Source organism: Oncorhynchus mykiss, chromosome 7, assembly GCF_057628025.1.
Source record: "Oncorhynchus mykiss isolate SJ-2025 chromosome 7, ASM5762802v1, whole genome shotgun sequence".
NCBI lineage: Eukaryota > Metazoa > Chordata > Actinopteri > Salmoniformes > Salmonidae > Oncorhynchus > Oncorhynchus mykiss.
In genome coordinates this window covers 76,050,022-76,068,133 of record NC_143028.1, presented here as the reverse complement: position 1 = coordinate 76,068,133, position 18,112 = coordinate 76,050,022, and the positions used below count along the sequence as shown (strand labels likewise).

Genomic DNA, 18,112 nt, shown 5'->3' with positions numbered 1-18,112 from the left:
AACCATGGTAAGTCCCAGAAGATAGTACTTACCCTAGTAACCATGGTAAGTCCCAGAAGATAGTACTTAACCTAGTAACCATGGTAACTCCCAGAAGATAGTACTTAACCTAGTAACCATGGTAAGTCCCAGAAGATAGTACTTAACCTAGTAACCATGGTAAGTCCCAGAAGATAGTACTTAACCTAGTAACCATGGTAAGTCCCAGAAGATAGTACTTACCCTAGTAACCATGGTAAGTCCCAGAAGATAGTACTTACCCTAGTAACCATGGTAAGTCCCAGAAGATAGCTTATGGAGCACACTGTAGCTATAAAAAGTTCCCGACGGTAACCCTTCCTTAGGAAGGAGGGATACAGATCCACCAAGGAGGTGATCTGTCCTTCCACTTCCACAAACTGGGGACAGAAAAACACAGAGACAAGAGATGGGAGTAGTGATGCATACAGTAGGCCAGATAGGCTAACATTGTTGTACGGACGTAGTCCTGTGTGGCTCAGTCCGTAAAACATGTCTCTGGCAACGGCAAGGGCCGTGGGTTTGATTCCCGCCGGGGTAACGCATATGTAAAATGGATGCGCACATGACTACGTCACTTGGGATAAAAGCATCTGCTAAATGACATATATAGAGGCTATTATCAAGAGTGACTGTCAGCCAGTCAGTCAATCAGCCAGCCAACCAATCAGCCAGAAAGTCAACCAATCAGCCAGCCAGTCAACATATCAACCAATCAGCCAGCCAGCCAGCCAGTAAAATTATACCATCGCATGTGCGATCTAGTCTCATATTACTTCCAATCCTTGTTTTCTCACTTGCTTGTAAGTGAGAAAGCCTGGAAATGGAGATTCTGTATCTAGCTAGGTCGTAGTAATGGTATGACTGTCTGTGGATGCTAGCATTTAGCTGTAGTAATGGTACGACTGCCTATGGATGCTAGCATTTAGCTGTAGTAATGGTACGACTGTCTAGCATTGAGCTGTAGTAATGATACGACTGTCTGTGGATGCTAGCATTTAGCTGTAGTAATGGTACGACTGTCTATGGATGCTCGCATTTAGCTGTAGTCATGGTACGACTGTCTATGGATGCTAGCATTTAGCTGTAGTAATGGTACGACTGTCTATGGATGCTAGCATTTAGCTGTAGTAATGGTATGACTGTCTGTGGATGCTAGCATTGAGCTGTAGTAATGGTATGACTGTCTATGGATGCTAGCATTTAGCTGTAGTAATGGTACGACTGTCTATGGATGCTAGCATTTAGCTGTAGTCATGGTATGACTGTCTATGGATGCTAGCATTTAGCTGTAGTAATGGTACGACTGTCTATGGATGCTAGCATTTAGCTGTAGTAATGGTACAACTGTCTATGGATGCTAGCATTTAGCTGTAGTAATGGTACGACTGTCTATGGATGCTAGCATTTAGCTGTAGTAATGGTACGACTGTCTATGGATGCTAGCATTTAGCTGTAGTAATGGTATGACTGTCTATGGATGCTAGCATTTAGCTGTAGTAATGGTATGACTGTCTATGGATGCTAGCATTTAGCTGTAGTAATGGTATGACTGTCTGTGGATGCTAGCATTGAGCTGTAGTAATGGTACGACTGTCTATGGATGCTAGCATTGAGCTGTAGTAATGGTACGACTGTCTGTGGATGCTAGCATTTAGCTGTATTGACTAACTGACTGACTGCGTCAACATGTAGTTGTTTTTTCATAAGCAGTTAACATCCAGCATTAGAACCTGGGGTGATGTGTCCGTGTCGTGGCTTGCCTCTGTGGATTGACTGATTTTATTGACTGGCTGTTTAGTCCTGTTTAGGCCTGTATTGATCACATGTGTATGGGGGCAGGAGTTTTTCCTCCTGATCACATGTATATATATATGGGCCACAAGTTTTTTCCCTGGCCATGTGACCACGAATTTCCCCACGCAGGTTAATAAAGCTGACCATGTGACATTCAGGAACTTGCTTAGTTACAACTTCCCTATTTTAAGATACTGACTGTGGCCACGTTCTAATGCCACTGGACATCGAAAATTGGAACAGAACCACCTCTGTCTCTTAACACGCTTACAACTTCCCTGTACAACTTACCCTACAAAGTGTATATTTTTCACCATCTCAGCAATCTTATCACACATATAAAAAAAAAAACGGACGTACTGTCTCATAATAAAAACATACAACTTTCATTAACAAGCCAATAAAATGTGTATCATTTCATAATCTTAGTGCTCATATATGACTGATATCAGTAAACTTCATTGCCACTGCGTTATAACGACCTGACCTGACTTTCTCTTTATTCATGATGGCGATACCACTGACCTATCCCGACGTAGCTGTCGGAAAAGAAACGTCTGAACGGGGTCGTCAGAAACCCAGAAACATCCGCTTTTCAGGGCTTCTCCTCTTCCTCTATGCTTTTCCCATAAAACCGTATGCTTCCGGTTTCCTTACGTCCCCGCTGAAGGTGCAACTGACGTGACTGTATACAGTATACTACTGACTGTCTCAGATTCAGATCCTTGATTTATAATGAGTATACTACTGACTGTCTCAGATTCAGATCCTTGATTTATAATGAGTATACTACTGACTGTCTCAGATTCAGATCCTTGATTTATAATGAGTATACTACTGACTGTCTCAGATTCAGATCCTTGATTTATAATGAGTATACTACTGACTGTCTCAGATTCAGATCCTTGATTTATAATGAGTATACTACTGACTGTCTCAGATTCAGATTCAGATCCTTGATTTATAATGAGTATACTACTGACTGTCTCAGATTCAGATCCTTGATTTATAATGAGTATACTACTGACTGTCTCAGATTCAGATTCAGATCCTTGATTTAAAATGAGTATACTACTGACTGTCTCAGATTCAGATCCTTGTTTATAATGAGTATACTACTGACTGTCTCAGATTCAGATCCTTGATTTATAATGAGTATACTACTGACTGTCTCAGATTCAGATCCTTGATTTATAATGAGTATTCTACTGACTGTCTCGGATTCAGACTCAGATTCAGATACTTGATTCTTGATTCTCAATTTATACGGAGTAGACTACTAACCTGACTGTCGAGACCCAGTAGCAGAAGCATGATGAAGAAGAGAATAGCCCAGAAGGTTGGCAGCGGCATCATAGACACAGCTTTAGGATAGGCAATGAAGGCCAAGCCAGGACCTAGAGAGGAACAAGAAGAGAGAGGGGGGACGGGGAAGTGGAGAAAACACAATTAGAAACCAGGGTTCTATCGTTTGATCTGGTCTGATGCCATCTTGGTGCGTCCAAGTATAACACAGACCAAACTAATGTTAATAAGAAATTAAATAAAATCCTCAAAGTGTAGATCTAGCTCATCTCGTCTTATCCTTACGCTCATATACTGTAGGCCATGTAAGTGTAATATATTGTCACTGCCCTTTTAGCTTATGGTTCCTGGTAAGACTAGGGATTCATGTAATGACAAGAACTATCAAAGAAGGTCAACGTAGCCTTACAATAGAACAGCTCCAAATGTTAATCCCCTATCATTATGTGTATATAATAACTATACTAAACTAGCAGAACATATAGACTAGTATAGAACATAACTAGTATAGTATATAGTAGAATATATAGGCTAGTATAGAACATAACTAGTATAGTATATAGTAGAATATATAGGCTGGTATAGAACATACCTAGTATAGTATATAGTAGAATATATAGGCTAGTATAGAACATAACTAGTATAGTATATAGTAGAATATATAGTATATAATAACAACGACAGGATCAGAGGCAACATACGTCGCCTCTTCTCGATTGTAACTATAGCAACGTCTCGATAACGTGCCGTTATAACGTTGGGATAACCTGTTACAACAGAAGTTAAAAAAACAAAACAGGAAAAACAGCAAAACACATAGAATAAAGTTGGTTTAGCGGTGAAATATACGACAAGGCATCCAACCAAACACGACATGACTAGCTAGCAGACTGCCTAGTGAGCTGGCTTTGAAACGTCAATAATAATAATAATAAAATCCTCTGTCGTGCTCGAGGCTGGTCTAGCAGGTAATGCCGTCGCCTTCAGCACACATGTATCATCCTCAGCGTGGGTGCACATCTGGATCTACTCTGCACTTCTACCCCAAAAAATAAAAACCCCTCTCTCTCCTCAGAATCAAGTTGCAGCAGTTTAAGGCAAAGACCAAGTTGTGACTTTCTCAGTGCACTATGCAGCTTATATCACTGCTAACAGCACACGGTGTAAATTACAAACATGGTATCACAGACCATCTACAGTACTTTGGACCAAAACTCTCCCGTCAAAACTCATGGAATTACTTATTCTATTAAACTGCTCACAGTAAATAGCATTAATCTAGATCAGCATACTTATCAACTAAATTTGTTTCATCATATGATGTAATATATATAGTGGGGTCTGAAATTATTGACACCCTTGATAAAGATGAGTAATAATGACTGTATAAAATAAACATTTAAAATACTGAGCTATATTTTATTAACAAAAATATGGGGGAAATTATATTATTTTATACTAATACAATTTCTCAGAGAAAGAGATCGCTCAGACAGCTGAGATAACGAGATAGGTTACTGAGATAGCTCAGTATTTAAATGTTTTATTTTCTACAGTCATCATTTCTCATGCATTCACTGTGTCTCTGTACTCCAGCAGGAACACCCTGCACAGTCTCCTCAGAAGGATAAGGATAGAGATATCGTTCAAGGCTAGAGCAGACTGACTACACACTGCAAGAGGGAGCCAGTGATGCAGGATCTCAGTTAATACCATCAAAAGACCCATCTTTCATATCAGAGTGTACAGTATAGTATATCTGCTATATAAAAGTAGAAATTAAGGGTGTTTTTTTCTCAATTACAGAAAAATCACCTAAAAACATCACCACGTTGATGCCTCCTTGTAGTATACACAGCAGTAGAAGGAGAATGACATAACAAGTGCAATAGTTAAAAACATGCTTATAATTAGAAACTTACAGAAACAAATAGAATCCGCCATGGGCATCAACCATTGAACTGATCACATTGTAAAAGACGGATAAATATGCTAGACCCATCTAAAACAGCCCAGAGTTAAGTGTCATAAGTGAGACTTAAGTCACACTTGTTTATTTTAACTTGGCACAAGATGTCCTGGATTACTGACATTATGCTTCGCCCTCATACAGTAGATACAGTATCTGTTGGAACAGGCTGGAGCAGGACTCTTAAATCTACTGGTTGATCGTGAGAAGAAAAGGTCGTGATGGGATCTCTCATGCATGGCTTGACTCTTCGCTCCCTAGCATTCTGGATAAGATCCAATTTAACAGTAAAACTTTTATTTTTCTTTCCACCAGCATGTTCCTTGATACTCGATTGCTTGAAGAATCCAACCAGATCCAAATATGTAAATATACATGTTATAGAGGTGCACAGTAAGCTCTTTCTTTATACTGTAACTTGGTATTTTTATTTGATTTCTGTCAAGCAGTGTTTGATTGCCCGAAACTTCCATATTTCGATGCCGTCTTTCATAAAAAAATAAATCCATTTCACTCTTTACATTTAACTTTATCTAGTGTCTTTCGGATTTTGTCTTTTTTTTCCTGTTGGATAGAACCAGCCAACACTGTTGTTTTTGCTGTTGTTTATTGTTTGTTTATTTTAAGTAGCAGCGCCCACCATCACTGCCACTTTGACCACCTCGTACCTGACTCTGCCACATCGGCAATGTCCACCCCTTGCTCTTGTGCCATGAAGCCCAGGACGGAAAATATTGCGAAGCCAGACACAAAACTGGTACCGCTGTTGAGGCCTCCCAGCAGCAAACAGTCCCTATATCACACATATGTCATGGAGGTTGTTAATGAACACAAAAGGAACCTAGGTTCCCCACTTTTTTCTTTTTTTTCTCTACCCATTTTTCTTTTACCATTGGATTAGGTCCCACCACCACCATCACCTCCCTCCCCCCTCCCACCCCCCCCGGCGTGGTCGCTCACCTATAGCAGTTGTATTTGTATTTGTTGTAGCTCCCCAGTGACGTCATAGCTCCCAGACAGATGGCATAGGAGAAGAAGATCTGAGTGCCTGCATCGATCCAAACCTGGAGGTAGAAGGAGGGGAGAAGACATGAAGGCTGAGACGCAAGCTTTGGGAAACACTGAGTAGTATTTAGACTATTTGGGGTATTATTACATTGGGCAATATTTTGACTTACTTTGTCTACACAGTTTTCCTTATCCCAGGAGAATCATGTTTACCCAAGGACTACTAATGAAAATGAGCTTTACAGACAACTACACCACATTAACATTATCTTGGGGCATAAGACAAGGATGTCCTTTATTCCCCTTTCTATTCATTATGGCGATTTAAATATTTTTTTCTAAAGATAAGATCAAATACTAAATTCAAAGTTTTCAAAATTCAAGATTTAGGCCACGATTCTGTGTGGTTTGTTTTAATCCCAGCCACAGTTGCTTAATGAATAGATTTTAAAAGTTCCAAGACAGGACAGGGTAGGGCGGAGAGTGGTGGGGCAAGGCAAGGTGGTTCTACCTCGGGGTCTTTGAGACGTTGCAGGTCTGGGTACAGGTAGAACTTGATTCCTTCAGATGCTCCTGGCAGAGTGACGCCGCGGATCAACAGAATGATCAGCATGACGAAGGGGAAGGTAGCAGTGACGTACACAACCTGTTGGGAAACAGAGGACACAACCGTCGATGTATTAGCAGATTTACACATCGATAGTGTCGATCTCATCCACATACATTTCTTTGTCTAAAGAGACAGATTTGACACATTCTCAGTTGTCTGTCAGAATCGTAACCCTATCTTTTATCAGAATCCAATCCTCTCTGTTATACTCTTTCCTTTTGCTTTGTGAAGGCTGACACCAAGCGTCCCTTTCCAGGAAGCGAAGACTGCAGATACCGAATGATTTATAGCTTAGAGGGACAAGGAAACATAAATCAATTGGCTCAATTAAACAAGGTTTCTGGGATCGATCTAGCTCCCTGACTGGTCCCGCGGGTGTTGCTCTGCCTGGTCTGGCTCTTGTTTACACTCGTTACGGAGAGATTTAATTGCACTCTGGAACACTGCTCTTGATTGATTGATGCCGATAGTCTGTCGTATAGTAGTAACCTGTTCAACTTGGCATCATTGCACTTTGAGGTGTGTATTATTAAGATGTATGAATCCGTGCAGGCAGTGGCAGAGGGGAATCCATAGAATTAGAATCTCTAAAAAAGGACATTCCCACCACATCCAATTATCGTAAATAAAATGTTGACCGTTTGGTGTACAAATTAACATTTGTTGCACTTTCATTTCTCCTTGCTGTGGATATATTTGACCAACAATTTAGCTTAAGTCCCTTCTTCAGGGTGTGTTTGAATAAACGCCGAATGGTACGTGGTCTGAGAGAAAATGTCCATTACATTAAATCTTTATATATGGAAAATGTAAAGTACTTCCCAGCTCAACTCACCTTCCCAGTGGATTTGACTCCTTTCCAGATACAGAAGAAACAGATGACCCAGACCCCCAGCAGACACAGAGCCAGGTCCCACTTGACCTCCCCGATTTCATCGATGCCACTGGAGATGCTAAGGACGTTACGTCTGTTGGAGAGAAGACAAAAAGTCACGTTGGAGAAAGAGAGGGTCAGTTGTACTATAACTGGGGCCCAGAGGATTTACCCCCTTTTTCTATCTGGTCTCATCGCTGCAACTCCATACAGTAGATAAAAGTTAAATTTAAAAAAAATGTAATTACTGTACTCACTCCCAGAACTCGGTGACGGGCGAGGTGAAGTTGGTGATGTTAGCGGCCAGCATCAGGGTCTTGTTCTTACGGACGGTGTCCTCCACACAGCGGTCTGTGTTCCAGGAGTTCTTACACTTGGCCCAGGGCAGCTCCGGCTGGAAGCACTGGAACAGGTAGTACAAACCCCAGGCCAGAATCACTATGTAGTAGATGTTCAGGAGGGACACGATCACAATCGAAGCGTAGCCGATACCTGGGGGGGAAAGGTCACATAAATGTTAATCTTGCATGCCAGACATTAGTATACTGTTCAAAAGCACTTACAAAGGGAGATTTGATATAAAGGAATCCAATGTAGCTAGCTATATTTCGCAATCAACACGTGTATGTTTTGAATGCTGTTGTTATCGTTTGTCTGGAAGATCTCCTCTCCTCTTCCCTCCTCTACCTCCCCCTTCCCTCCCTCCTTCCTCTTCCTCCCCTTCCCTCCACTCCTCCCTCCTCTACCTCCCCCTTCCCTCCCTCCCTCCTCTACCTCCCCCTTCCCTCCACTCCTCCCTCCTCTACCTCCCCCTTCCCTCCCTCCTTCCTCTTCCTCCCCCTTCCCTCCACTCCTCCCTCCTCTACCTCCCCCTTCCCTCCCTCCCTCCTCTACCTCCCCCTTCCCTCCACTCCTCCCTCCTCTACCTCCCCCTTCCCACTCCTCCCGTCTACTCTCCATCCTCTCCCTCCCTCACTATGTCTCCCTCCCTCCCCACCCACCCTCCCTCCCTCCCTCTCCTCCCTCCCTCTCCACCCTCGTCCCATTGTCACCCTCTGTTACTTCCTCATTCCTTCTCCAACTGTCTCTCCCTGCCTCCCTCCCTCGTCCCATTGTCACCCTCTGTTACTTCCCCTCCCTTCAACTGTCTCTCCCTGCCTCCCTCCCTCGTCCAACTGTTACTTACCCTCCCTCCTCCAACTGTCTCTCCCTGCCTCCCTCCCTCCTCTTCTCTCACTGTCACCCTCTGTTACTTCCCTTTATGAAAATTAAACTGGGCCGCCCCCACCAATCCGTTCAGGCAGGCAGACACCAGGGCTGAAAAGTAACAGCTTGTTTTTCTGACAACCAGTCTCATCTTATCTGAATGTATTATACAAATAGAGAGAGTTAGAGTGAGGCTCGACCTGGTTTGGTTTGGCTGGAGGTGAGTGCCTGTCTGCGTCCCAAACAGTTCCCCTATTCCCATAGGGCCCTGGTCAAGTAGTGCACTGCCCTACAGGCCCTGGTCGAGTAGTGCACTATGTAGAGAATAGGGTGCCATTAAGACTCAGCCTATAGGATGCCATTAAGACTCAGCCTATAGGATGCCATTAAGACTCAGCCTATAGGATGCCATTAAGACCTATGTCAACAGACAGAGCTTGTCAGCCTATAGGATGCCATTAAGACCTATGTCAACAGACAGAGCTTGTCAGCCTATAGCGTGCCATCTAGACTGATACATACACAGCTTACTAGTGCTGTCTTCTTTTCTGTTTCTAAGATGTCCGTTTGTCTCTCTCCTTCTCGGGTCAGACCTCATTGATAGGCATCTCTCTGATGTTTTCCAGCGCTGGTGCCATAGCAACCTCTAATTCAACACACTATGTACACGGCACGGCTGAGTCTCAAGGGCTCAGTGTGTGTGTGTGTGTGTGTGTGTGTGTGTGTGTGTGTGTGTGTGTGTGTGTGTGTGTGTGTGTGTGTATGTGGGGGGGGGGACATTCCCTAAGAAAATATCAGAGTATAGCTGGGTAGTAAGACAAAGCACATTGTTTGAGGGGCGTGAGCAAAGTGCACTTTCAGTTTCCCTCAACTCGCAGTACAGAGTGTGTAATGTCTAACGAAGCTAGGGCATATCAGCTGGCAGTGATTTGCAGTTAGTTGGCAGTTAGGAGAGGAGGGGAGTCCAACGGGAACAGGATGAAACTGCAGAATAGGGCGCCTAGCAACCAGGCAGTATCAAAATAAGGCTAGTTGTTGGTTGGACTACCATGGAGTCGGTGTGGGGGCGAGGCAGAGCCAGTGTAATGAAATGTGTGGTATCTTTCCTGGCCTGGGCTGGTATGAATAAGATGATTGACCTGTGCATCAATTATTTACTATTCGTTTGATTTCGGCTGAAGGTCATTGACCTGATTTGACCAAGAATGTCCGTCGTTGCAAAGAAGATTCTGTTTTTGATTAGCTGACCTGTACAAATAAAGTTTTTATTAATTGAATCTTTATTTAACTAGGAAATAACCTTGAGGGTAGAAACTTATTTTTGTGAGGGCAACCTTTAATAATAAATACAAATGTACTCGCCAGTAAAGATGGGGCAAAGTTTTTCCCAGCAGGTGATTCCACCCTCGGAGGTGTACTGTCCGAGGGCCACCTCCAGGAAAAACACAGGAAGACCTCCGCCAAAGAGGAAGATGAAGTACGGGATGAGAAATGCACCTGGAGGAGGAGAAGACGAATATGTAAACAAATGTGTCAGGTTCAAGAAAAACAAATGTGGTCAAAACACAATGAAGTGTGAATCAAGGGAGTAGCTACGGTAAATCATTTTACGTCAGTAATGTTAGAAGGACATTCATTTGTTAGTCGAGTAAGTCAACCATGGAATGGTTAGTCAATTGGAATGGCTTTAAGCTGTAAAACCTTCATGTTCTAGACCTAGAGAGCAGCTGTAAAGGAACCATGGTTGCATGCAGAGAGACTGCCCAGATAGCACATTTGGTTCCTTGGAAGTTGTGGGAACGTACGTTTTTGGTTTCCCATTGGTTCTGGGAACGAAGACATAATTTTCCTAACCGGTAAAACTGAACGTTTTTTTTAATGTTCTGAGAAAGGACGTGAACATTTCGCCTGTTCTGGGAATGTACATTTTTAGCTTGCTCGGAGAAGTTCGGAGAACATTTTACTATGGTTCCATAAAGGTTTTCCTGGGAGGTTTTATTAACTTTCTGAAGAAGGACATTATAGGTTATTTTAAGGTTTTTGAATAAGTTCCTTAAAACTGAATGTTTGAATAAGACTTGTAATAACACTGCTAGCTAAGGTTAACTGTTCTTAACTACAAGCACAGATAGGACACATGCAAACACGTGTATTTTTTTTATTGTGGCACAGCATCAGTGAGATTCGAACGTATGATCTTCTGTTGGATGGCTCTAGCATGCTTTTTTAACTCATACAAAGCTGTTCATTTTTCTCTATTCAATCAGACCCCATTTCAAAGGAAACAAGCACTCATTAAGATCAGGTGTGGCCAATTAGTGGGCGTGGCCAACACAGCTGAACACACTTAACAAGATAGAGGATAGAGAGATGCTGAGAGAGAGTTTTGTTGATGCTGAGAACAGAATATATGTTTTTAAATAACAATCTTAGAACATTGTTAATGTTTTCTTGTGTTTTTTTTTTATGGAAAGTTTTCGTAATGTACTGAGAACCACGAGGAAACCTGTAGAAACGTTATGCTGAAGTACTGAAATTCCCACAGAACAACGTTGTTTCTTAACGTTCTTGGAACAATTTGAGAACATTACTTTAAATAGAACCATGAGGAAACCTGTAGAAATGTTATGCTGAAGTACTGAAATTCCCACAGAACAACGTTGTTTCTTAACGTTCTTGGAACTATGTGAGAACATTACTTTAAATAGAACCATGAGGAAACCTGTAGAAATGTTATGCTGAAGTACTGAAATTCCCACAGAACAACGTTGTTTCTTAATGTTCTTGGAACTATGTGAGAACATTCCCGATGTCAAACCAGTTGGAGAACTTTCCCATCCAAGATGGCGTAGCTGTAGGACGTATTGTCGTGTTGTGTCCCTTGTATATATCGTTTGTTTTCGTTTTTTTTTCTTCACATATCTTTAAAACTTTTTGCTGAACCTCAACTTCTTCTAAATACTCTCCTGCAACCCGCCTCACCCAACGTAGCTATTTTTCCTAAAGTATTTATATTTACTTCGGACCTTGGAACCCCTCAACTGAAGCTAGCCAACAAACTACCAGCTTCAGCAAAACATTGCTAGCGGTCTTCAGCTAACCGGTCATCAGCTAACCTTTAGCTCGGAAAGCTCTCGCCAGTTCGAACAACGCGACTCTAACCAGAGCATAACGGACCTATTTATTATTTTATTTTATTTTTCATCCCCGGATTCCCATCGCAAACGGAACATTTTGAGCTCCTGGGCTACAATATCCAGACCCACGACCGGTCCATCGATGTCACTGCATGAAGAGGAATAAACAGATACCCCCATCGCGACGTCCCCAAAGGCTAACTCTCTAGCCCTTGCTATCTCCTTGCTTGCAAATTCGGCCTGCTAACTGCTAGCTTGTTTAGCCCGGTCCGCTAACTGCTACCGTGTTTAGCACCGTCTACTAACTGTTAGCTTGTTAGCACAGGCCTGCTAACCGTCTGAATCGCCGCGTCCCAAACACTCACTGAACCCATATTTACTTTCTACCCCTTTTCGATTTTTAATTTGTTTATACCTTCCGGTAACCTGCCTCACCCAATGTGATACGGAACCGCTATTATCTTTACATTTTTAGAACACACTCAAGAACCTCCAGAAGCTAACCAGCTAACTGGCTACAAGCTATTTGGTCATTGTTAGTTTTCTAACCTGGATAACACTCGCCAGTCCAGCTTCCCTGCCCCATCCACCGCTGCCCCTTGGACACTGATCACTTGGCTACATAGCTGATGCATGCTGGACTGTCCATTAATCACGGTAATCCATTCTGCTTGTTTATGTTTTATCTGTCGGCCCCAGCCGCACTTAGGCTCTGTGTGTAGTTAATCCGACCCTCTCTGCCTAATCAATCGCCATTCTACCTGCTGTTGTTGTGCTAGCTGATTAGCTGTTGTCTCACCTACTGTTTTAGCTAGCTCTCCCAATTCAACACCTGTGATTACTGTATGCCTCGCTGTATGTCTTTCTCAAATGTCAATATGCCTTGTATACTGTTGTGCAGGTTAGTTATCATTGTTTTAGTTTACAATGGAGCCCCTAGTTCCACTCTTTATACCCCTGTTACCTCCTTTGTCCCACCCCCCACACATGCGGTGACCTCACCCATTACAACCAGCATGTCCAGAGATACAACCTCTCTCATCATCACCCAGTGCCTGGGCTTACCTCCGCTGTACCCGCACCCCACCATACCCCTGTTTGCGCATTATGCCCTGAATATATTCTACCATGCCCAGAAACCTGCTCCTCTTATTCTCTGTCCCCAACGCCCTAGGCGACCAGTTTTGATAGCCTTCAGCCGCACCCTCATACTACTCCTTCTCTGTTCCGCGGGTGATGTGGAGGTAAACCCAGGCCCTGCATGTCCCCAGGCACCCTCATTTGTTGACTTCTGTGATCGAAAAAGCCTTGGTTTCATGCATGTCAACATCAGAAGCCTCCTCCCTAAGTTTGTCTTACTCACTGCTCTAGCACACTCTGCTAACCCTGATGTCCTTGCCGTGTCTGAATCCTGGCTCAGGAAGGCCACCAAAAATTCTGAGATTTCCATACCCAACTATAACATCTTCCGTCAAGATAGAACTGCCAAAGGAGGAGGAGTTGCAGTCTACTGCAGAGATAGCCTGCAAAGTAATGTCATACTTTCCAGGTCCATACCCAAACAGTTCGAACTACTAATTTTGAAAATTACTCTCTCCAGAAATAAGTCTCTCACTGTTGCCGCCTGCTACCGACCCCCCTCAGCTCCCAGCTGTGCCCTGGACACCATTTGTGAATTGATCGCCCCCCATCTAGCTTCAGAGTTTGTTCTGTTAGGTGACCTAAACTGGGATATGCTTAACACCCCGGCAGTCCTACAATCTAAGCTAGATGCCCTCAATCTCACTCAAATCATCAAGGAACCCACCAGGTACAACCCTAACTCTGTAAACAAGGGCACCCTCATTGACGTCATCCTGACCAACTGGCCCTCCAAATACACCTCCGCTGTCTTCAACCAGGATCTCAGCGATCACTGCCTCATTGCCTGTATCCGCTATGGAGCCGCAGTCAAACGACCACCCCTCATCACTGTCAAACGCTCCCTAAAACACTTCTGTGAGCAGGCCTTTCTAATCGACCTGGCCCGGGTATCCTGGAAGGACATTGACCTCATCCCGTCAGTTGAGGATGCCTGGTCTTTCTTTAAAAGTAACTTCCTCACCATTTTAGATAAGCATGCTCCGTTCAAAAAATGCAGAACTAAGAACAGATATAGCCCCTGGTTCACTCCAGACCTGACTGCCCTCGACCAGCACAAAAACATCCTGTGGCGGACTGCACTAACATCGAACAGTCCCCGCGATATGCAACTGTTCAGGGAAGTCAGGAACCAATACACACAGTCAGTCAGGAAAGCTAAAGCCAACTTCTTCAGGCAGAAGTTTGCATCTTGTAGCTCCAACTCCAAAAAGTTCTGGGACACTGTGAAGTCCATGGAGAACAAGAGCACCTCCTCCCAGCTGCCCACTGCACTGAGGCTAGGTAACACGGTCACCACCGATAAATCCATGATTATCGAAAACTTCAACAAGCATTTCTCAACGGCTGGCCATGCCTTCCGCCTGGCTACTCCAACCTCGTCCAACAGCTCCCCCCCCCCCCCCGCAGCTACTCGCCCAAGCCTCTCCAGGTTCTCCTTTACCCAAATCCAGATAGCAGAAAACCTGGACCCGTACAAATCAGCTGGGCTTGACAATCTGGACCCTCTATTCCTGAAACTATCCGCCGCCATTGTCGCAACCCCTATTACCAGCCTGTTCAACCTCTCTTTCATATCGTCTGAGATCCCCAAGGATTGGAAAGCTGCCGCAGTCATCCCCCTCTTCAAAGGGGGCGACACACTGGACCCAAACTGTTACAGACCAATATCCATCCTGCCCTGCCTATCTAAGGTCTTCGAAAGCCAAGTCAACAAACAGATCACTGACCATCTTGAATCCCACCGTACCTTCTCCGCTGTGCAATCTGGTTTCCGAGCCGGTCACGGGTGTACCTCAGCCACGCTCAAGGTACTAAACGATATCATAACCGCCATCGATAAAAGACAGTACTGTGCAGCCGTCTTCATAGACCTTGCCAAGGCTTTCGACTCTGTCAATCACCGTATTCTTATCGGCAGACTCAGTAGCCTCGGTTTTTCGGATGACTGCCTTGCCTGGTTCACCAATTACTTTGCAGACAGAGTTCAGTGTGTCAAATCGGAGGGCATGCTGTCCGGTCCTCTGGCAGTCTCTATGGGGGTGCCACAGGGTTCAATTCTCGGGCCGACTCTTTTCTCTGTATATATCAATGATGTTTCTCATGCTGCGGGCGATTCCCTGATCCACCTCTACGCAGACGACACCATTCTATATACTTCCGGCCCGTCCTTGGACACTGTGCTATCTAACCTCCAAACGAGCTTCAATGCCATACAGCACTCCTTCCGTGGCCTCCAACTGCTCTTAAACGCTAGTAAAACCAAATGCATGCTTTTCAACCGTTCGCTGCCTGCACCCGCACGCCTGACCAGCATCACCACCCTGGATGGTTCCGACCTTGAATATGTGGACATCTATAAGTACCTAGGTGTCTGGCTAGACTCTAAACTCTCCTTCCAGACCCATATCAAACATCTCCAATCGAAAATCAAATCAAGAGTCGGCTTTCTATTCCGCAACAAAGCCTCCTTCACTCACGCCGCCAAACTTACCCTAGTAAAACTGACTATCCTACCGATCCTCGACTTCGGCGATGTCATCTACAAAATTGCTTCCAACACTCTACTCAGCAAACTGGATGCAGTTTATCACAGTGCCATCCGTTTTGTCACTAAAGCACCTTATACCACCCACCACTGCGACTTGTATGCTCTAGTCGGCTGGCCCTCGCTACATATTCGTCGCCAGACCCACTGGCTCCAGGTCATCTACAAGTCCATGCTAGGTAAAGCTCCGCCTTATCTCAGTTCACTGGTTACGATGGCAACACCCATCCGTAGCACGCGCTCCAGCAGGTGTATCTCACTGATCATCCCTAAAGCCAACACCTCATTTGGCCGCCTTTCGTTCCAGTTCTCTGCTGCCTGTGATTGGAACGAATTGCAAAAATCGCTGAAGTTGGAGACTTTTATCTCCCTCACCAACTTCAAACATCTGCTATCTGAGCAGCTAACCGATCGCTGCAGCTGTACATAGTCTATTGGTAAATAGCCCACCCATTTTCACCTACCTCATCCCCATACTGTTTTTATTTATTTATTTTTCTGCTCTTTTGCACACCAATATCTCTACCTGTACATAACCTTCTGATCATTTATCACTCCAGTGTTAATCTGCATAATTGTAATTATTTGCCTACCTTCTCATGCCTTTTGCACACAATGTATATATAGACTTTCCTTTTTTCTACTGTGTTATTGACTTGTTAATTGTTTACTCCATGTGTAACTCTGTGTTGTCTGTTCACACTGCTATGCCTTATCTTGGCCAGGTCGCAGTTGCAAATGAGAACTTGTTCTCAACTAGCCTACCTGGTTAAATAAAGGTGAAATAAAAAAATAAAAATAAAATAAAAAATTACCAAAAATGTAAATTAAATCTAAACATGTTTGAACTTTTAGGAAACATTCTGTTAAAGTAATGAAATACGAATAAAATTACTTTTTTTTTGTCAAGTTCCTTAAATGTGCAGAGAATGTTCCAAAGCCAAGCAACAATCCTACACCATTCCCAGAAATATGTGGGTAAGGTTGTATGCAAAATACCTATAGAACCAGGCTCTCACCAAACTCTAAGAAACATATGGTTCTCAGAACGTTATGTGCTTGCTGTTGACCTGCACTAACCCACTCTCATGACTTGAATGAATAACCCCCTTGAACACAGCACTCTGCATCTTCTGTTTACATGAATATGTCACAGGGAAATAGCGTCATTGACCCCGTCATCTTAGAATACAGAGTTGGAATTGGAATGGCTTCATTCCCTTTCACCCTTCATGTCCTAGTCAGTAGCTGTAAAGGAGACAGGAACTCACCTCCGCCATTCTTATAGCAGAGGTATGGGAAACGCCAGACGTTCCCTAAACCCACGAAGCCCCCAGCGACGGACAGGATAAAGTCAAGCTTGGAGTTCCACTTCTCCCTCTGAACGGGCTTCCCCTCTGCCTCGTCCTCGGGCCGGGTACCCGGGCTCTTCCCTGGGGAAGGCTTCAGCGTGTCCTTATGGAAGTCCTTCAGACACTGGAGCTTCTCTTTCTGTGCCATGCTGCAGGAGGGAGGGAGAGAAGGAGTGGGGGAAATAAATTATTAGATAGAGTTCATCTGAGGTGACTTGATGTTGTAATGACCTTAACACAACTCCTAGCATTCTCGTCAATTGGATTTACGGGTTCCTGGGTTTATTCCCCCCCCCCCCCCCCCCCCAAATTCGCTGCAATATGTTCAAGAATAAAAAACACCACGCTTCATGGTGAACGGGGGTCCACCTGTATAAATGACTGACCTAAATAGATGCCTGAACAAATTCTTCACAGAGTCACGGACATGAGGGTTTTATTCATTAGGCACCAAACAGAAGAAAACAGACTTATAAAGGGAGGGACTAACTCAACTTGTCCAATAAGAAACTCTTATTTTCTATGGTGTGAGCGAATGAATACGACCCAGTTTGGGCTGCTCAGTGATCGGTCATTTGAGGAACTAGCTGAAGTGATTATCTCATGTATTTGCTGTTGAGAGCAGGACACAGACTGACTACAGAAATACAGTTTCTTACAAAAAGGTGTGGGTGTGAATGAGGCAGAAAAAGGTGTGGATGAGGCAGAGGAAGGTGTGGATGAGGCAGAGGAAGGTGTGGATGAGGCAGAAAAAGGTGTGGATGAGGCAGGAAAAGGTGTGAATGAGGCAGAGGAAGGTGTGGATGAGGCAGAAAAAGCTCTGGATGAGGCAGTGGAAGGTGTGGATGAGGCAAAGGAAGGTGTGGATGAGGCAGAGGAAGGTGTGGATGAGGCAGAGGAAGGTGTGGATGAGGCAGAGGGAGGTGTGGGTGTTTATGAGGCAGAGGAAGGTGTGTATGAGGCAGATGAAGGTGTGGATGAGGCAGTGGAAGGTGTGGATGAGGCAGTGGAAGGTGTGGATGAGGCAGTGGAAGGTGTGGATGAGGCAGTGGAAGGTGTGGATGAGGCAGTGGAAGGTGTGGATGAGGCAGAGGAGGGTGTGGATGAGGCAGAGGAAGGTGTGGGTGTTTATGAGGCAGAGGAAGGTG

The 18,112-nt window shown here is 44.1% G+C and overlaps 1 protein-coding gene across 3 annotated transcripts in view; it reads right to left on the bottom strand.

Annotated features, from left to right (window-relative positions):
- The window catches only part of LOC110528591 (sodium- and chloride-dependent taurine transporter), a 46,319-nt gene that overhangs the window by 11,803 nt on the left and 16,404 nt on the right, over positions 1 to 18,112 (bottom strand). For all 3 annotated transcript variants that reach the window (XR_016497452.1, XR_016497453.1, XM_090242000.1), the window contains exons 2-10: positions 16,884 to 17,113; positions 10,150 to 10,284; positions 7,839 to 8,073; positions 7,543 to 7,675; positions 6,609 to 6,743; positions 6,050 to 6,153; positions 5,758 to 5,882; positions 3,100 to 3,212; positions 261 to 398 (exon numbers count right to left, since the gene is read on the bottom strand). Coding sequence is in view for 1 of the 3 variants with exons in the window: in XM_090242000.1 (XP_090098126.1) it covers positions 261 to 398; positions 3,100 to 3,212; positions 5,758 to 5,882; positions 6,050 to 6,153; positions 6,609 to 6,743; positions 7,543 to 7,675; positions 7,839 to 8,073; positions 10,150 to 10,284; positions 16,884 to 17,112 (1,347 nt within the window). In the remaining 2 variants the exon portion in view is untranslated. The remainder of the gene's footprint in view (positions 1 to 260; positions 399 to 3,099; positions 3,213 to 5,757; positions 5,883 to 6,049; positions 6,154 to 6,608; positions 6,744 to 7,542; positions 7,676 to 7,838; positions 8,074 to 10,149; positions 10,285 to 16,883; positions 17,114 to 18,112) is intronic.